At 42.7% G+C, this 17,813-nt stretch overlaps 1 protein-coding gene across 3 annotated transcripts in view; it reads left to right on the forward strand.

Moving 5' to 3' along the window:
* Positions 1-15,468: 15,468 nt before the first annotated feature.
* The window catches only part of BOD1L1 (biorientation of chromosomes in cell division 1 like 1), a 36,930-nt gene continuing 34,585 nt past the window's right edge, over positions 15,469-17,813 (forward strand). For all 3 annotated transcript variants that reach the window (XM_053974968.1, XM_053974969.1, XM_053974970.1), the window contains exons 1-3: positions 15,469-15,663; positions 16,064-16,188; positions 17,428-17,618. In XM_053974968.1, coding sequence (XP_053830943.1) covers positions 15,469-15,663; positions 16,064-16,188; positions 17,428-17,618 — 511 coding nt within the window. The remainder of the gene's footprint in view (positions 15,664-16,063; positions 16,189-17,427; positions 17,619-17,813) is intronic.

Raw genomic sequence — 17,813 nt, forward strand, 5'->3', positions numbered from 1 at the left:
CACTTCAAGAGCATACCAAAAGTTTGCTTTTATCAAGGGGTGACATGAGAGAAGTCCAGCGCAATCTCTTCTTTGTGAGCCTCTTTTTTTATACCTCACTTGTCTTTCTGAGCTCCCAATACCAGAGAAAAACCTGTAGCCATTTATTGCATGTTTAGTTGGAGCTTACAACGCTCTGAAACAACTTTGTGGAGCCTGACACGGTCTCAAAAGTGGAACACTGCTGTGACTTAGATTTTGAATCTCATCTACTGCTTAGACAGAATATGTGTCTGCACAAATTGCTGGGGAAAAAAGACAATGACATGATGATAAGGATGATGATTATTAAATTTTTGAAGACAATTTCTTGTACCGAGGATGACATTTAAAAGGAAAATACAAAATTAAGAAGAAAAAAAAAAAACATAAAAGTCAAAGGCAGTTGTTTTGGGATAGTTCTGCTTTGCATTATAGGCAAATTGCTCCAATAAGAAGAGGGACATTTTGTCCTTTACTCTCAGAGGAAATGACTACAGCACTAAATGTCTGTAAGCAACTACAAACAGAACAGGACTTGAGTTTTAGGATTGTTAACTCAACTGAATGCAAATTCTGCTAGACTCTGTGGAGTCTGGATTTCATTCACTGATAACCAGAGTTCCTAGTTCAAGTGAACTGTGATTTCTACCTGCATCAGCCACTCAGCTGAAACAATGTCCTTTGCCAAAGAGACTATGTTGTCTAATGCTTTCAGCTCACAATTAGGAGCTGGTGTTTCCCTGCTAGATGAGGTTATGGAATTGAACAAAAGGTATGTTCTGATAAAAAGCCAGATTAGCAGTAAGGGGAAAATGTAATAGGACTAGATAAATAGATAGATAATTTTTTTAAGGGGGGAGGATGGAGAAAGCCGAGTAAGTTTGTAGAAGCTATAAAAGCTTCTGCATAGCCACTAGAAAATGACTAGGCAAATCCAGAATATCTATAGGTCAAAAAATCCATGGTGTTTCTCATCAGCCCAGAGATGGTAACCTTGTCTATCATATGTCCTGTTAGTGCACCTCTCAGTTACTGGTTATTCTTGGATCTGAATAAAAGAAAAAAAAAAAAAAAAAAAAAAAAAAAAGCCTTTCTCTAACTTGTCTTTGAAATTTCAGCCTAATACAAAACAAGAAATTAATTTGGAGTGAAAAGATGGTTCCTTCTCCAGCTGCATTACCAAATCCCAATCTCAGCCCTCATGGAGGTCTCCCTGGGGCTTCAGCCAGGGTCACCTCTTTCATGGTTTTCCCAACAGTAATATGGCAAAACAGCTCACAGAACAACTGAAGTTTAAATGTTGTCTGAAGCACAACTTGGAAATGACTGGCACTTGCAGACATCTTAGGGCCAGGACTCAGAGACACAGCAGGGCTTAGCCAGGTTTAAGGCTTGAGGCATTGCAGTGGTCTATGTGCATGACCATAACAACTCAGGCTGGAAGGGACCTCCAGCAGGCTCCAGACCAACCTCCTTATCAAAGCTGGGTCAGCTCTGAGATCAGACCAGGGATTTAGCTACTTGGGCCTTGAAAACCTCTGAGGACAGAGACTGTAGAACCACTCTAGCCAAAATGTGTATTTAAAATATCTGTTGCTCAAGTGCTGCCTCAGAACAGCAGTTATGGCAGGGCTGAATATCACACTGGTTTTAAGTCAGCAACCCTTCCTACTTATCTGTCTTGACAGGAGTTGTCACCATGGCATCCTAGCACCTGAAACAACTACCTAAGGAACAATACCGAAATTGCAAGGCAGCTCCCAGCACAGCTATGAGAACTCAAGGACAACACAATACCCAGTGCATTTGCAGGCTGCCAAGGGCTAACAGGATGTTCTTATTTCTCCCTAAATATGGGTGACCCCGCTCCTGCAGGAAACCTCCAGCTGCCTGCCTGTGGTGAAAGCCAGCAGTACTTCCCAGGCTGCCAGCAGATGCTCATTGCTCATCACAAGCAGCACAACTGTAGGTGGAGCAGTGAGACAGGTCATAAACAAAGCAAGTGAGGCTCTTAAAAAAAGCAACTCTCTGAGAAGTTACAGAAACTGTTAAAAGTCAGAAAATGTAATGAACTGTACCTTTTCCTTATCTGCTGCTGTAAGTACAAACTGCATAAAGCTCTCACCTCAGTCATTAACTGAACAAAAATAATGTTTCATACTTTGCTTTTGACCACTAGACAGAACGAATCTGTGCAGGTTCATTTGTTCAGGTGGACTGCATGCCTTCAGCATAATTATTTAACTTAACTGTAATATAATTTCCTAATAATCCTCATCAAATTTCCTCAAGCTGCCAAAATACAGACTATATTTAAATAGTAAATTCTAGATATTAATAGTCCAGAGCAAATGACAGTTAAACAACAAAAAACCTATTTTCCTGACACTACCAACAGACAAGCAATCACAGTATTTTATCTTGCTTATGTATCTCAGACAGAAAGGCTAAGATCAAAATACCTGTTGAAAAGATATATACATATGTCTCTCCCAATTTCAAAGAGAAATTCAAATATTCCACAAAGCTGAGGCAAAAAAAAAATCAGTATTCACTCATTTCCATATGAAACTATGACTGCCGTAATATTTTGGTATGCAAAAGAGGTCTCAGAATGGAGCAGGGAGAGGGAATGTCAATACTGAAAGAACCTTAGAGCTGCTTTGCAACACTGCACTTACACAGCAGAGAGCTCAAGGACTTGCTGACCTTGGGTACAGTTACTGGCCCATTGTTCCTCAAGGAAAGGTCATTACATTGCTTGCACCTAATAAGTGAGGCAAACACTTAACGACAGGCATGGAAAATACCTGCTTCTTTTTTTCTCATTCCATTACCTGTTTACAAGATTAATTTAAAATATTAATAAGTAACATTAAGTCTGGATGTTTGAACATGAAGTTGATGAAGTCTGAGTACTGGCATATTAATTAATGTCTGTGGTTCACAGTAAAAGATATGATACACAGAATTCGATTTATATGGCTGAGTTTTGAATTGTGGGAGTTTCTGTCTGTAACTGAGAGCTAGGAATGGGAAAGGAACAACTATGACTTATAAAGCAACAGCCTTTCTAAGTTCTGCTTTCAGAAATACTTTGATGACTAAGTAAGCGTTCAAATGTTAAGAGAGATTTGGAATGAGATCTGGCCCCGCTGCCAGTCAGAACACGCGACGCAGAGCAGAGGCAGCTCTTTGAACAGAGCTGGAGTGGGGGCACAACTTTCCCAAAGTTCGCACTGAAAGTAGAGATTGCCACCTCCTGGCCGAACCCAGGGCAGCGCCGGGGACTCGCAGAGACATCCAGGCTCGGTCGAAATTATGTATGGGGACGTTATAAATGCCTCAACCACAGAGAAAAGCTTCAAACCAGAGCTCTTAAATACCAAAGCTAATCACTGATGGATAACCCGGAGGAAATCAAGCTACATTACAGCAATGTACTCCTACTTCAACAGGGAGACTAGGCAGCATTATGTTGTGCTAATTCCTTTCCATACTGTCAATAGAGAACAAATACTCAAGGAAATACTTCCTTGTTTTCTTGCTGAAACAAAACAGTCTATTCCAACAAGACATGCATTGTACACACTACTAGAAACATATAAAAATATAAACCCTAAAACATAAATTTTGGTATTCTCTTTTCTTTTTTATTTTCCCTTCCCCCCTGCCCCAATTTTGGATTCTTTTCATTCAGGGCTGAATTGAAAGCAAAATGTCACATTTTTCCAACCTGAAAATGCAGCCTGATGTGCTCAGGGATTCGGCAAGAGGCCACTGGACACTGGACCTGGCCTCATTTGGCTCTGAGAACAGAGTCAAACCACACAAAGAAAGTTAAAGCACATCTGGAGAGAGATTATTTTCATATTGCCCCAAAAGACCTTGTGTGGACTAGCACCATGTCATCAGCACCCAAGCTCTGCATTAAACTGCAGTGCAGGAACCATGCTGGACTCCAGCTGTGCTAAGGAGTCTCTCTCTTTCTCCCACAGCTCAGGCATCGGAGTCCAGAATATCCCTTTGGCTGCTCTGGATGCCTCGAGACCCTGGCAGGGGGCTCAGGGATCTTAGCAACAAGTCAAAAACACCTGTGGCTTCGATTTTAGCCCATGAGAGAAGCTGCCAACCTTATATGAAGAATTACAAGCCAAAAAGGATCAAGTAGTGTAATAAGGGAATTGGCACAAGGTAAAAAAGTAGAATTTTGAAGTTTTTTAAAATGTAATTCAGAAATACAATATGGAGGAACCTGGGCGTGTCCTAGCCTTTTCTTCCTTCTTCTTATCCTCCATGTCTTGGTGTGATAGTGACACTTTTCTATTAGTCTAGGATAGGGACACACTGTCCAACATAGATTTTAAGTATTAGTACAAGAACTATAAACATAGTACACATAATTTTGATTATATAACGTAAAAGATTCCCAAGGCTCAGAGCAGACTACCATAATTTCTGTACTAACCAGATCTCAGCAAGTCAAAAAAAAAAAAAAAAAATTAGATAAAAATAAATAAACAACCCTGAAAACTCAGCTTCACACCTTCCAAACCTTTTCTTTAGCTACCAGACTAAAGAAAAAGGACTTTTACACTGTTAAAGTCTTACCAACCCGACCCCGACACTCAGGAGCAGCTGGAGAGCAGCCTTGCAGGAAGGGTCTGGGGGTGCTGCTGGCCAACAGCATCTCATTGTAGCCAGCAATGGCCCTGGCAGCCCCGAGGGCACCCCCTATCCTAGGGTGCATCAAACACAGCACAGCTGGGCAAAACAGGTCACTGTCCTGCTGTGCTCAGCGCTGGGCTGGCCTCACCTGGAGCGCTGTGTGCTGTGCTGGGACCCACAATTCAAGAAGGATTCAGGTCTCTGAATGCATCCAGAGGAGGGTAACAAAGCTGGTGAAAGGGCTGGAAGGAATGTCCTGGGAGGAGTGGCTGAGGACTCAGGGCTTGTCTAGTTTGGAGAAAATGAGGGCGACCTCAGCTTCCTGAGGAGGGGAGATGGAGAGGGAGATGCCAATCTCTTCTCCCTGGTATTCAGTGACAGGACATGTGGGAATGGCTCAAAGCTGGGCCAAGGGAGGTTCAGAATGGACATCAGCCAGCATTTCTTTTCCAAGAGGCTTCCCAGAGTGGTGGTCAATGCCAAAAGCTTGTCAGGGTTTAAATGGCCTTTGGACAGTGCCCTAAATAACATGTTTAAAAACTTTTTTTCAACCCTGAACTGGTAAGACAGTTGGAGAACAGGGTTTTTGTTGGTCCCTTCCAACTGTAGCATTCTATTCTAGTCTAGTCTATTCTATTCAAAACTGTATGTTAAGCAAAACCAGGAGACCCCAAATTGTCAGAAAATAATTTATTATTGTGAAAAAAATGTTGCTGCAATAATGCTCAAATTGAAAAGAGATTTTCTGCAGGAACCTGCTGGTCTCTCACTGCTAACTTGTATTCATGACTTCTAAACAAATTATTTACTTTGCAAGTACATTATTTCATACACATATGTATTGGCCATTCAGTCAAACTCTCTTGCACCCTCCTGCCCTCCATCCTAGCCAACAGATTATCTGTTCAACTCACTAAAGAAGCTGTTGAAGTTTGTCTCAGAGATGCCATTTTGCAGCAAGTGGCACACAAATCCCAAACTGGCTATTATATGTGTTGTTGATGAGGGCATAAGAATTCTGCCTTCTTCAGACTCTTGCCAAAATGGGTAAGTCACACACCAACGCACAAAGTGGTTTGTTGTAACGGTGAATTTAGGGCTGAGGAAAGTTGGAAGAGCTCAGTGGATTACTGCCTATCTCTTCTTACAGAGAATGTGGGAACACTTCCCTCAACAACAAATTTGAGTTTTCTGGATATTGGAGGGAAAGTGCCCCTTTGTATAAACATTGGAGAGTTTCTTTCACTAAAGACGAGGTTCAAATATATGTTGCTATTGAGTTACAGTTGTCCTCAATGGAAGACTTTGACACAGCATCTTGAAGAAGACATAAGGAGAAAAACCTAAGAGAACTGTCATCTGCCAAAAAAAAATGTGGAGACCATTGCTACAGACTGGAAGAAATGGAATTATATGATGCTTGTTTGGGAAATAAAGACACTAGATTGAAAAAAAAATCAACAGTACTAAGCCTGTACATCAGCAGAAGAAATAAATATTGGCAATAAATAGACCTGCAAATACTTTTGGAAGAGACAGTAGTATGCCTGAACTGTTTAAAGTTTGTTATTCTAAGTCAAACTGCAGGCACTGTGAAAAGAGAGTTAAATGAGAAAGCACAAGGAAATAAACAATTGGAAAGTTTTAATGAGTTTTGCAGTCCTTTAAAAAACATGAAAGACCACTGGAGATTTACAAATGAACAAAGGCAAGATAGAAAAGGAAATCAGGTGCATGTTAGTGGAGATAAGAACAGCATGCAGCCAAATAGCAAATACTAAAAGAAAATTTTCACCTCATTATGTTTAAACCTCCAAGAGAAACTTTGCTCTTTTACACTGTCACAATATGAAGGCTAAAAGTAAAATTGTGCTTTGAGACTTTAAATAGATCATGACTCCCTAGCAATTTTAATTAGGGTGCTTCTGTTTATACAAATGTGTCTTTGAGGAGCTCATATGAAGAATAGAATAAGCCTAGATGAATACATGGAGTAATTTTGGTACCGTAACTTAAGTTTCCTCTGTCTGCCCAGGAGCAAAAAGGACCTAAAAATGCATTAAATTAATATTTTTAAATTAGCAAAATCCCTGTTCATTTAATACACTATTTGCATTTTCCTATCTTGCTCATATGCTAGTGCAAATAGACATCTTAAATAGCATTGCAAGTAGACAGAGTAGTACCTCAACAGAATGTAATTGTGACAAGCAAATTCTAGCTGCAGTTAAACAGGAGTTTAAAAAGAGGGTGTGGGGGGACAAAGGGAAGGGAAGGGAAGGGAAGGGAAGGGAAGGGAAGGGAAGGGAAGGGAAGGGAAGGGAAGGGAAGGGAAGGGAAGGGAAGGGAAGGGAAGGGAAGGGAAGGGAAGGGAAGGGAAGGGAAGGGAAGGGAAGGGAAGGGAAGGGAAGGGAAGGGAAGGGAAGGGAAGGGAAGGGAAGGGAAGGGAAGGGAAGGGAAGGGAAGGGAAGGGAAGGGAAGGGAAGGGAAGGGAAGGGAAGGGAAGGGAAGGGAAGGGAAGGGAAGGGAAGGGAAGGGAAGGGAAGGGAAGGGAAGGGAAGGGAAGGGAAGGGAAGGTTGGTTAAATGAAACTCTTAGACAGCAGGCTCTCTTTGCTATTTTGTGACAGGATGAGAATCTTGAGATTAGCTTTATAGAGGAAACAGATATTGGTGGCCCTCCCTTCCCTATTCACTCTGCCTGGTTTAATAGCAGAGGAGTAATCAATAATATACTATCCCAGGAGAATCTAGAAATACTTTCACCTGTCCCAGAGTTTTGGATTACTTGTCTAATAAGTTATTTTAATCCTTCCCTCAGGCAAAGTGAGAAATTTGGCATATGGCAAATCTGTCCTTCCCTCCTCTGCTACATAAAGGTAAAATCCCACTCTGATTTACATGCAGTACTCTACCACCACAACTAATGAAATCATGTCAGGAAAAGTCAAGGCATAATCTACTGCTACAGATGTTTTTCAGGAATGGTAGATTTCACAAACTTTCACTATTACCAGCTTTTATTGAGCTCTGAAATTTCATGTATCTTTCTCCTGACTCCCTTTCTCTTTTGAGATGCTTTATTGCAGGCTTGTAAAGAAAGTTCTGTTATGCTGCATAGGATTTTAGTTTATGGGGAGTGATCGTACTTTTTATAATCTTGTCTCTTCAGACTCTTCAACAAGAGGTAAATCACAATTTTGGCTAAAACAAGCATGTACAGAAGGACATTTTAATATAAAATAAAATAAAATAAAATGAAATAAAATAATAAAATAAAATAAAATAAAATAAAATAAAATAAAATAAAATAATAAAATCCAAATTTTGCCAGGGAGATCTTTGTATCACTTCTTAAATAAAACTGATATTAACAATCACTCAGTAATCAAAGTTGAAAAAAATACCTTCCAAGCTTATACCAGGAGAGGCACAAAACCAGGATATAGAGAGCTGTTCTATTTATATGAATAGGCAAATTTTGGGACAATCTAACAGACTAATTTGGAGGCAGCAAAGAAGCACCCTTCCTCTTTAGCTTTCTCAATGGCTACACAGCTTCATGTTCTTGCTCCTTTTTACTTTAGAAATCAAGAAAGGAAGACTAAAGTATTCTTGTCTAATGTGGGCAATTGCTCATTCTGTCTCCGTGAAGGAAGAGTTGGAAGCTACTGCTTTTTTCATTAATGGACAGAAGTAAAAACAATCAAAACTCTGGAAAATTTCAGACTGTTTTCTCACAAGAGAAATCAAATAGTCCTGGGAAAGGAATTCAGACTTATGGAGAGTCAAAGGAACAAATTTTCATCTATTCTCAACACCCAGAATGAGAAAACTGTTACCCCTTTAGATAGTTTCCTTTGATGCCAGCTGCCCTGGCAGGACTAGAATATATTGTTGTCAGTGATAAACACTGCAAAACATCCCACTACATGTATCACCTGAGGGTAACACAGCAGTCTGAGGTCCAGTGAGAGTTGTCCTCCTTTCTCAGGTTAGACACGTCAGCTACCAGCCTCTGAACCTGACACGCAAGTTTTCAGCAAGCCAAAACCCACCTTGTCCCCCTACAGCATGTAGAAGCATTCCCTTCCCCCATCAAAGCACCTACATTTCGAATTCCAAAATAAATCCACTCAAGTGCAACGCTGCTCTCTTAAGAATTCCTTTTACTAAACAAGCTCTATGACATTAACAAAGGCAGTCAGGTGATGATCACTAACACATGGCAATAAAGACAACAGGACAAAATATATAAAGGACCTGTACCCAAGGCACAGAAAAGGCTGCACACAGAGCAGTCCTGCCCTCTCCTCTCAGAAGGGGCTACAGCCAAGCTGGCTGGGTCCAGCAGAACTGTGACAGCAGAGCTGTTTCAGCCACCCATCCTCCTTCCAGCCAGCATATCCATAAAACAGGGAAAAAAGGCTCTTGCAAAGTTGTCTTCTTCCTTTACAGCCTCACAAGCTCCTTTTTACTGAGCAAAAATGTATTTTTACTAACCCCATTGCTGAAGCGAACATGACACTTCTCCATTTCAGGAAGGTTTAAAACCTTGCTAAGAGCAAATAAAAGCTAAAATCCCAAGACATTCAGGAGAATAAATTTTAAAAATGCTTCCTACTGTACAATCAAAATTGGGTTGCGTGAATGTTGGGGCTTAGCATTGGTAATACTGTTAATACTTTTTCTTGACTTTCCATTCTCCTCTGGTTAAACAAATTAAATAGGAAACCTTGCATTTCTCACACTCCCCAGCGTGAGTCTGGGATTGTTTCCCCTTGTCTGACTCCTATATCAGTTCCTATTCAGAAAGCAGCTGGTCTCTGAATAGATTCTGAGCTGGTTATCTCCACACACAATATATCATAGTCGATCCAGGCTTCAATTATTTTTTTTCCCCAGGAAACAATTATTTCACTATTTGTCAGTCTTTCTCCAACCCTGCCCCATAACTTTTGAAACGGTTGGCCAATTTTAATGAACTTGGCAAAAAAGCACAAATCTTAAAGACATTAAATTCATATCATCTTTGTGCAAATCAATAGGTGAGGGAAGATTTTGAGCAAGCATTATTATTTCTGCTGTTTCACTGAAGATTTTTTTCCTCACATTTTCCATATTCTTTAAAACAAGTCCCAAGGGCTGTCCTTGCGGTGCAATAGCTTGGGGGTACTCCTCTGGGTAGGCAGTAAATCTCAACACCCATTCAGACACTCCACCTGGATTTACAGTGGTGTCAGCCTCAGGTGGGCAACGCACTCCTTCCTCTCTGCCCCCATGACAGAGAGACAAGCAAGGATGCCAGGCATGTGCTGGGGTATCCAGCAGGACCAGCAGCAGACTGGCAACGGGTGCGCCTTGACTGCACTTGAGCCGCTGCCTCAATTTGCAGGCAGACCCAGCAGGGTGGGGTTTCACCTATGACACCTTCACACCGGCCCCTTCTACACACCCCACCTTACCAGTGACTTCAGACAGCATCCTCTTAATGCTCAGCAGCACCAGGAACCAAGCATGGGAGGTAGGTCAATGGCAACAAAATGTCCCACCTCCTTCCCTGCCTCCACCCCCCTCTCCTAAAAGAACACTGTTGATACATGACTCACCATTCCTATTCCTCCAGACCTTTGGCACCGCCAACACAAGAGGACAAGACAAAAGCCCAAATTATTTTTTTTAATTTTTGTTATTTTCCTAATTACTACTTTAGAAATTTTCCACAGAAAATACTATTTTTGCACTAGATACAATAACTCTCATTTTTACTTGAGGATTACAACCAAGGCTGCAGAAATGATGGCATGAGCAATTTTGAGCACCCTATTATTTAGTAGCAAAGTCCTGCTTTGATCCATCTCCCTGCTGACTTCAATGGAAATACACCAGGTATAAATTAAAGCAAAATTCAGTCCATCAGCTCTACTTTAAGCTTCATGCATTCCATTTAAGCAATGCCTCCACCTTGATTTCACCTTGCTGTAGTCAGCAAAGAATGCTGATACAAAATGTGTCACGCTTTTGTGTATCCATTCACTCTGCTTTCATGTTTAAGCTGTACCATTTTACCTTACCATTAAAATTACATTTAGGCAAAAGTGAAAGAGTGTAGAAAGAATGTATAAACTCTTGTGCTCTCTCTGGAGAACAAGTTTCCATTAAGTTTTCTCTGTCTCCCTGTACACAAATAGCAAAAACATGTATTTTCCAGTCAAAAACAAACACCAAAGTAAAAACTCTATTAAAAGGAGCACAATAATTCCTTCTAACATTTTTCACCAGAATGGAGAAATAAAGTGGTAATTCTCCAGCATGCAGGAACCTACATTTCAAAAAAGAAAAAAAAAAAAAGAAAAAAAAAAAAAAAGGCAAGGGAAAAAAAAAGGAAAAAAAAAAAGATATGCTGAGATCATCGATCACATTAGCAGGAATTAGATGTCCAACTCCCTAGATGCCAACAACAATCCAAACAATATTACATCCATTAGTCATTGTTTGCTTGTGAAGAGGTAAGAGGTAAGAAAGCTGTAGTGTGCCTGTCCCTTCTCTCATTGCCATGAAAGTGAACAGCACAAACGTTGCATCACCAGTCACAGCCACGGCCACACAGATGGGCTTTCCTCTCACAGGCAGGTCAAGGCTCCATCTGCCCTTGAAGATTCCTTTCTTGGTTACAACAACAACAACAAAAAATCAAGTAATGCTGTGTATTAAAGTTATTTGTGACAGTAATCTTTTTTTGCTTTCAAATGTCACCCTCTAAACAGGCTCTATTCATCTCACAAAACTTGGACATCCAGAAACTCAATTTCTTGGCACTGACAGAGACATAAAATAAGAAAAATGGAGAAGAGGCATAGCTGTACCTTCAAAACAATGTACTTTAAAAAGCATTATGTGCAAGTTTGGTGTCACACTGAAGTTCTGAAATTGGAAAAAATAATCCTAACTTTTCAGATAAAGTTATACTCAGATCTGTAACTTTAAATGATTCTACCATGTTAAGCTACATAAAATAAAATGAGTTAATGTCTCTGCATATCAATAAAAAGTATTAAAAAATTCAGGTTGATGAAATGTGACTTAGAAGACTTCACTTTTTCTCAAACTTTAATCAGACAATCTTCCCAGCAAATACAAGAAGTTATATTAGCTACTGAACATGAAAATTTCAGTATTTTTACAAAGCACTTCAGTCTATCTATTTAACTTGCCAATTTGAGGAGCCACCAAATGTCCATCTCTGCTGAACTTAAGCATCAGTAACAATTATCCTGGTCAGTTCCAGTGGGAGAACCAGGGTCACAGGGTAGTTTTAGTTTTGCTCTCTTTAGAAGTGACCAAAGAGTTTTAGATGTGTCAGTGCAAGGTCATGACACCCTACTCCAAATAAAAGCTTTCCTTTCATCACTTAAAAACATGTTGTCTAGTCTAGTCACTGTTTTCATTTCTGCATTTGCCAAAAGCTTGCCTGTAGAAAACACTTAGGACAGGCAGCCTCATATTGAAGCAAAATACATTTGCTGTTCTACAGATAATTCACTTAAGCCACATGCCTCACATTTTACACAGGGCCTACTTGCCATTCAAATAAAAAATGTAAATACATGTATATACCTATTCAAACAGATAAAAACATGACTGACACCTGGAAGGAAACATGGTTACAAAGCCAGAAAGAGCACTTCAAGCATGCACTACTAAGCAACAGTTTATCCAAATGTTCTTATTTACATACCTAAAAAATGTATGACAGAATCATATCCTCCATTTATGGCAGTCCAATAACATTTTATCTACTGCAACTATTCCCGTGTAAGGATATGGACATCATTCCAGTCACATCACAGCTGAAGGTACAGTCCGTGCCTTGGCTACATTTCGGTCTTACAACTACAGCATTTCATGCTGCAGCTTAGCTGAAGCCACATATGCTGTTATTGATGAAGCATAAAACCTCAGCAATGCTGGCACCATTTCTCATTTTTCTTCCAAAAAACAGCGGACTAGATGGTGATTACTAGCGCTGCTCCTAGGCATAATTTTGCCTTTTTTTAGAAAAATCCCGTAACAGTAAGCACCAGAAAATCTGAGGCGTTCTCTAACTATAGACAATCATAAAAGTAAACTGTTTATGCACAGGGAGAAACAAAAATTAAATATGCATCAGGCTGTGCACATTCATACAACAAATCAATTCAGCATCCAGTTCTGGGGTTTATTGTGCCATAATAAACAACATACCAATAAGCTACACACTAAAAGATAATAAACCTCAGAGAATGGATGGTAACACAGATGGTGCAAGGCACAAACATGTTACCACATATGTAGAGGAAGAAGTGAGCAATTAATCCAGGACAGATCTCTTGTTGGTGTTGGGCAGCTTTAGAGCTTTTACTATCCAAGAATCTGCTCAGGCATTTCAGTTATTCCTGTTGAAAAGTCATTACTTTTACTACAAAACTCAAAATGTTACTAAAGAGCTCTCCTTTCTGTGTACCTTTGTCTGTAAAAGAGTACAGTGGTTAAAAAGGAACAGCACCTTTGCATGCTCAGTACTGACAGCAGTACTTTATCTTTGCACAGCACAGAATTTTGCAACAGAGTTCATCACAAAGGAAGGGCATCTTCTATCACTACCAAATTTGTTCAGATTAATCCTTGACTCCCATGCAAAGTGAAGGACTTTTACCTTCTTTTTTTACTTTCTTAACCCAGCTGGCACCTGGATTTCAGATACTTCATAAATTTAGATTCGTTATCAGCATACACAGCATGAACAAAGTTTTTGAGGAAAAACCTACACAAAGTGTTTCACTCACAAACAAAAACCATAAAACATCAACTAACCTGTCAAGTTCAGTTATCACTTTTATCAATTATGGTATGAACTGACCTCAAGAGAGCTTAAGTCTATGAACACTCATAGAATCAGTTGGGCGTGTTGGCCACTCTGAATTTGATGCTTGTGGTAGGCATCCATAGAATAAGATTTCTGCAACATTGACTAAAAAAGAGTGAGCTATTGCTAGTGCTTTATTTTTACTTGTGCTACTACAAGTAACAGTATTTCCAAGTTCCTCATAGTATTTTATTCCTATTTCTGCTTCAGGTGAAAATCCTGTCATTTGTGCCCCTAGTCAGACAAAAATGAGACAAAATCTGAGATAAAAATATGTTAATCTGAAATCACAAATTGAGCGGCTTGCTGACGTGACAGCAATGGCTGAAATGGGTCTGCCCAGCCTTAGAGTCGTTCTCATATTCAGGGACAAAAAGCAAGCCTAGAGCTAGAAAGAGAAAAAACCACCTTCCCAGTCCCCAGTAGCCCACAGAGCAGGCATTCTGAGCCACAAGCACCCTCCCTAAATTTTGTAACTTGTACTTTCATGTACTTGTCCAGCCTGCAGCCATATAACAATTTGTTCCCACAATATCATATACATCTCCTTTCTGTCTGTCTCATACCTTAGTATTTCCTCAGCAATTTAAATATTGCTTGAAGTTTAGGAACTGCATCTGGAACTACATCTGCTGTCTATTTTATTTAGAAGACATTAGGAAACTTGCTGAGACTTCTTGTATTAAATACATGTCAAAAATATTTAAAAGTTAGACTGCCCTAAAAGAGAATGCAAAAGCAACTTTAGTCATAACCAGTTTGTAAACATATATAGCAAGGGCTACAGGTTAAATTGTATCACACAGTACCAGGTCCAGATGCCTCAAACAATCCCAGGGACAGTGGCTCCATCACTTTGCTGGGCAACCCATTGCAATGCCTGATCATCCAAACAGTGGAAAATATGTTTTCTAATACCTAATCTGAATCTTGCTTGCCTCAGCACATTGGACAGTTGTGACCGTAACACTGACATATGAAAAACAATGGCTAAGAAGGTAATCAGGAAACAAGAAATGGGTTGAAGACATTTCTTTTACAAGAGCACACGAGAACGCACTGATATGTAAAGGTCCCAAGCTTAAATTCAAGTATTTTAAGTATCATCTTCCAGCTGCTTCCTCCAGGGGTGCGGCGACAGCGGCCCCTGAGGTCGCACGGGGCGGGAGGGCAGCCAGTGCCCGTTGTCAGGCAGGAGCAGCCCCCAGATGTCCCGAGCGGCGCGATCCCGATCCCGATCCCGATCCCCATCCCCATCCCGATCCCGATCCCGATCCCGATCCCGATCCCGATCCCCATTCCCATCCCCATCCCCATCCCCTTCCGCCGCCGGTGACCCCGCGCGGTCCCGCCCCGCCCCTGGGGGAGGAAGCGCGCGGCGCCGCCCGCACCGTGATGGCGGCGGGCGCAGGAAGGGGCGGGCCGCGGGGCGGGGCCGCGCGTCGCCGCCGGGAGTGCGGCAGCGGCGCGGGGCGGCCGGGGAGAGGGGCGCGCCCGCGGTGCCCGCAGCGCCCAGCGGCGGCCGCGCCGCGCGGGGGGGCCGTGTGCGCGGCGGGCGGAGGCCGAGCGGCGCCACGGCCGCTCCTCTCCCCCCTCAGCCCGGCGGATTGGGGTCGCACCGGCCTGGGGGCCGTGAGCGGCTCCGCCCCCTCCGCCCCTGTGCAGGGCCCGCGGCGGCTGCGCGCGGCCCCGCCAGTGCTCGTCCCGCGCCGATGGCGCCGCTCTCGGCGGCGGCGCCTCCGCCTTCCCCCGCGCCGCTTCCTCCCGCCGTCCCCTTCCGCTTCCGGGGTCAGCGCCGCCGCTGCTCGCTGAGCAGCCCCGTCCCGGGGCCCGGCCGGCACCGCCGGCAGCAGCCGCCGCCGCCCCGCCGCCCCCATGGCCACCAACCCCCAGCCCCCGCCGCCCCCGCCGCCGCCCCCTCAGCAGCCGCCGCCGCTGCCGGGGGCCGGGGCCGGCGCGGGGGGCGGCGCGGCCGAGCCCGAGCTGGTCTCCATGATCGTTAACCACCTCAAGAGCCAGGGGCTCTTCGACCAGTTCCGCCGCGACTGCTTGGCCGACGTGGACACCAAGGTGCGGGCGGGCGGGAGCGGAGGCTCGGGGGGTCCCAGCGTCCCGGGCTCTGGCAGATCGGGGACGGGCCCGGCCCGGGGCAGCGCGCTCGGTGCGGAGCGGCCGCTGGGCCCGCGCGGGGCTCCGGCTCCGCTCGCGGCCGGGGGAGTGAAGCCGGAGCCCCGTGTTCGGCGGGGAGCGCGGGCTGGCCGGCCGTGCACGCACGGTCATGCACACCTGGTTCGCGCAGGGTCCGGCGGGGCAGCGTTTAACGCGTTGCCACCGCCGCAGGGCAGCGGCTGCGCCTGCAGAGCACCGGGGGTTCCGACGGGGCTCCTTGCTGTACCAGCCTGGCCTCCGAGAGGATAACCAGCCACTTATATGATCCTTCCAGTCCAACCTCTCTGCTGTTGCCTTCTAGCCTGCCTACCAGAATTTGAGACAGCGCGTTGACAACTTTGTTTCCAACCATTTGGCAACTCATACCTGGAGTCCTCATCTCAACAAGAACCAGCTGAGAAATAACATTAGACAGCAGGTTCTCAAGTAAGTGACAGCTCTGGGGTTTCTCTGAACATGCTCGTGTACTGTGATAGGTGACAAAGGGTCTGGGTCAGTGTAAAATGGGTTGTTTTCTTCAGAGAAACCTCTGAAGAAGTTGGGTTGTTTTCCCCCCTCAGTGTTTAAAATGTAATACTACTGGAGGTAGTAACTCGCCCTCAGTATTAGTCAGAACTAGACTGCAGATGTTCTTTGATCTGGTCCGAGTTTATGCAGGGGTGGAAACCTCGATTTTGACTTGAGATGTAGCCCCCTAGCTAAAGGCTACCTTTACTTTTTCTTTTAAGAGAGGTGTTAATAAAATTGCAATTATTATTTTTAGAGCTAAGGAGAAACATTTCACAGACTAAACTCAGCAAAGTATAAAGCTAGTCACAAAATAGAAAAATGGATTTAAATCTATCTGGACAGAGAAGAGACTTTAAATGTTATGTTAAAATTATGTCAGACACTTTAACTTGATGTTACATTATTTCATGAAGGTTCCTTCAGTCTTCCCAAAATCTTAGACTCATAAGAAACATCAGGAAATTTCTTCAAAGTACCATGGCTATTAAATTGGGTCAAACCATGGATTTGGGAACAAACTTAATCATTTGTGCTGTGGTGGTATCATATACTATCATGGTGATAACTTATACTGAGGACTGTTTGGTTTGTAAGGAGTGGGAGCAACTGTTGTTTCTTGTTAAAGAAGCAATAATGACAAGAGGTAGCATATGTCCCACAAAAGACTACAGGGGTCTAAAAAAATAAGCTTTATAGCTGTGTGTTTTCTTTTTTATTTTATTTTACTGAGGGCTAAATGTGTTCGATAAAGCTGCAGAACTTGCCACCTAATGCTGGGCAGAAAGTAACTTAGGGTAGTGATGAGTGGTATAGTAGTTATTTATGCCTCACGCCATCTATAATTCATCTCTTTTTTGCTGTGGTAATTCGTAATACAAAGTTTCTTCTAAATTTTTTTCCAAAATACTGTTTTTGCAGTTTGATGACACTTGTAACCGCTAATGATATTACAACAGGCTGCTTGTTGTATTAATTCCATGTGTTGCTTGGATTGTTTTGTTTCTCTAGCACATTTTTTCTTACGGGTAAGGCACAGACTAAGTGCATAGCTGTGGGAATGCGCAGAAAACACTGGAGCACATCTAAATGACCATATTTTATTAATATGTTCTTAAAAACTAATTCTTCATACTAATTTATGTAACTTTGTTCCAGGTCTGGAATGTTGGAATCGGGAATTGACAGAATTATTTCTCAGGTTGTGGACCCAAAGATCAACCACACATTCAGACCTCAGGTGGAAAAAGCTGTCCATGAATTTTTAGCCACGTGGAATCACAAAGAGGAGGGAGGCCCCAGTACGTCTCCAAGTGAGGAGAAAGCAGATGCTTCTGTTACAGTACAAGGTATTCTACCATTTCTCTGAGCAGTCTATTAACAAAAGAATGGGGTTTAAGAGAGCAGAATCATTGACTAGGCTTTCTGCTACCATAACACTGTTAGTGTCAGTATTAGCAAACTGAACTCCAGGCAGCATGCCAGAACACTTGTCTCTTACTCTGTGTTTAAATGTAGAAAGCAAAACAGATGTCAAGCTATTA

The sequence above is a fragment of the Vidua macroura genome, chromosome 4 (genome assembly GCF_024509145.1).
Source record: "Vidua macroura isolate BioBank_ID:100142 chromosome 4, ASM2450914v1, whole genome shotgun sequence".
Taxonomy (NCBI): Eukaryota; Metazoa; Chordata; class Aves; order Passeriformes; family Viduidae; genus Vidua; species Vidua macroura.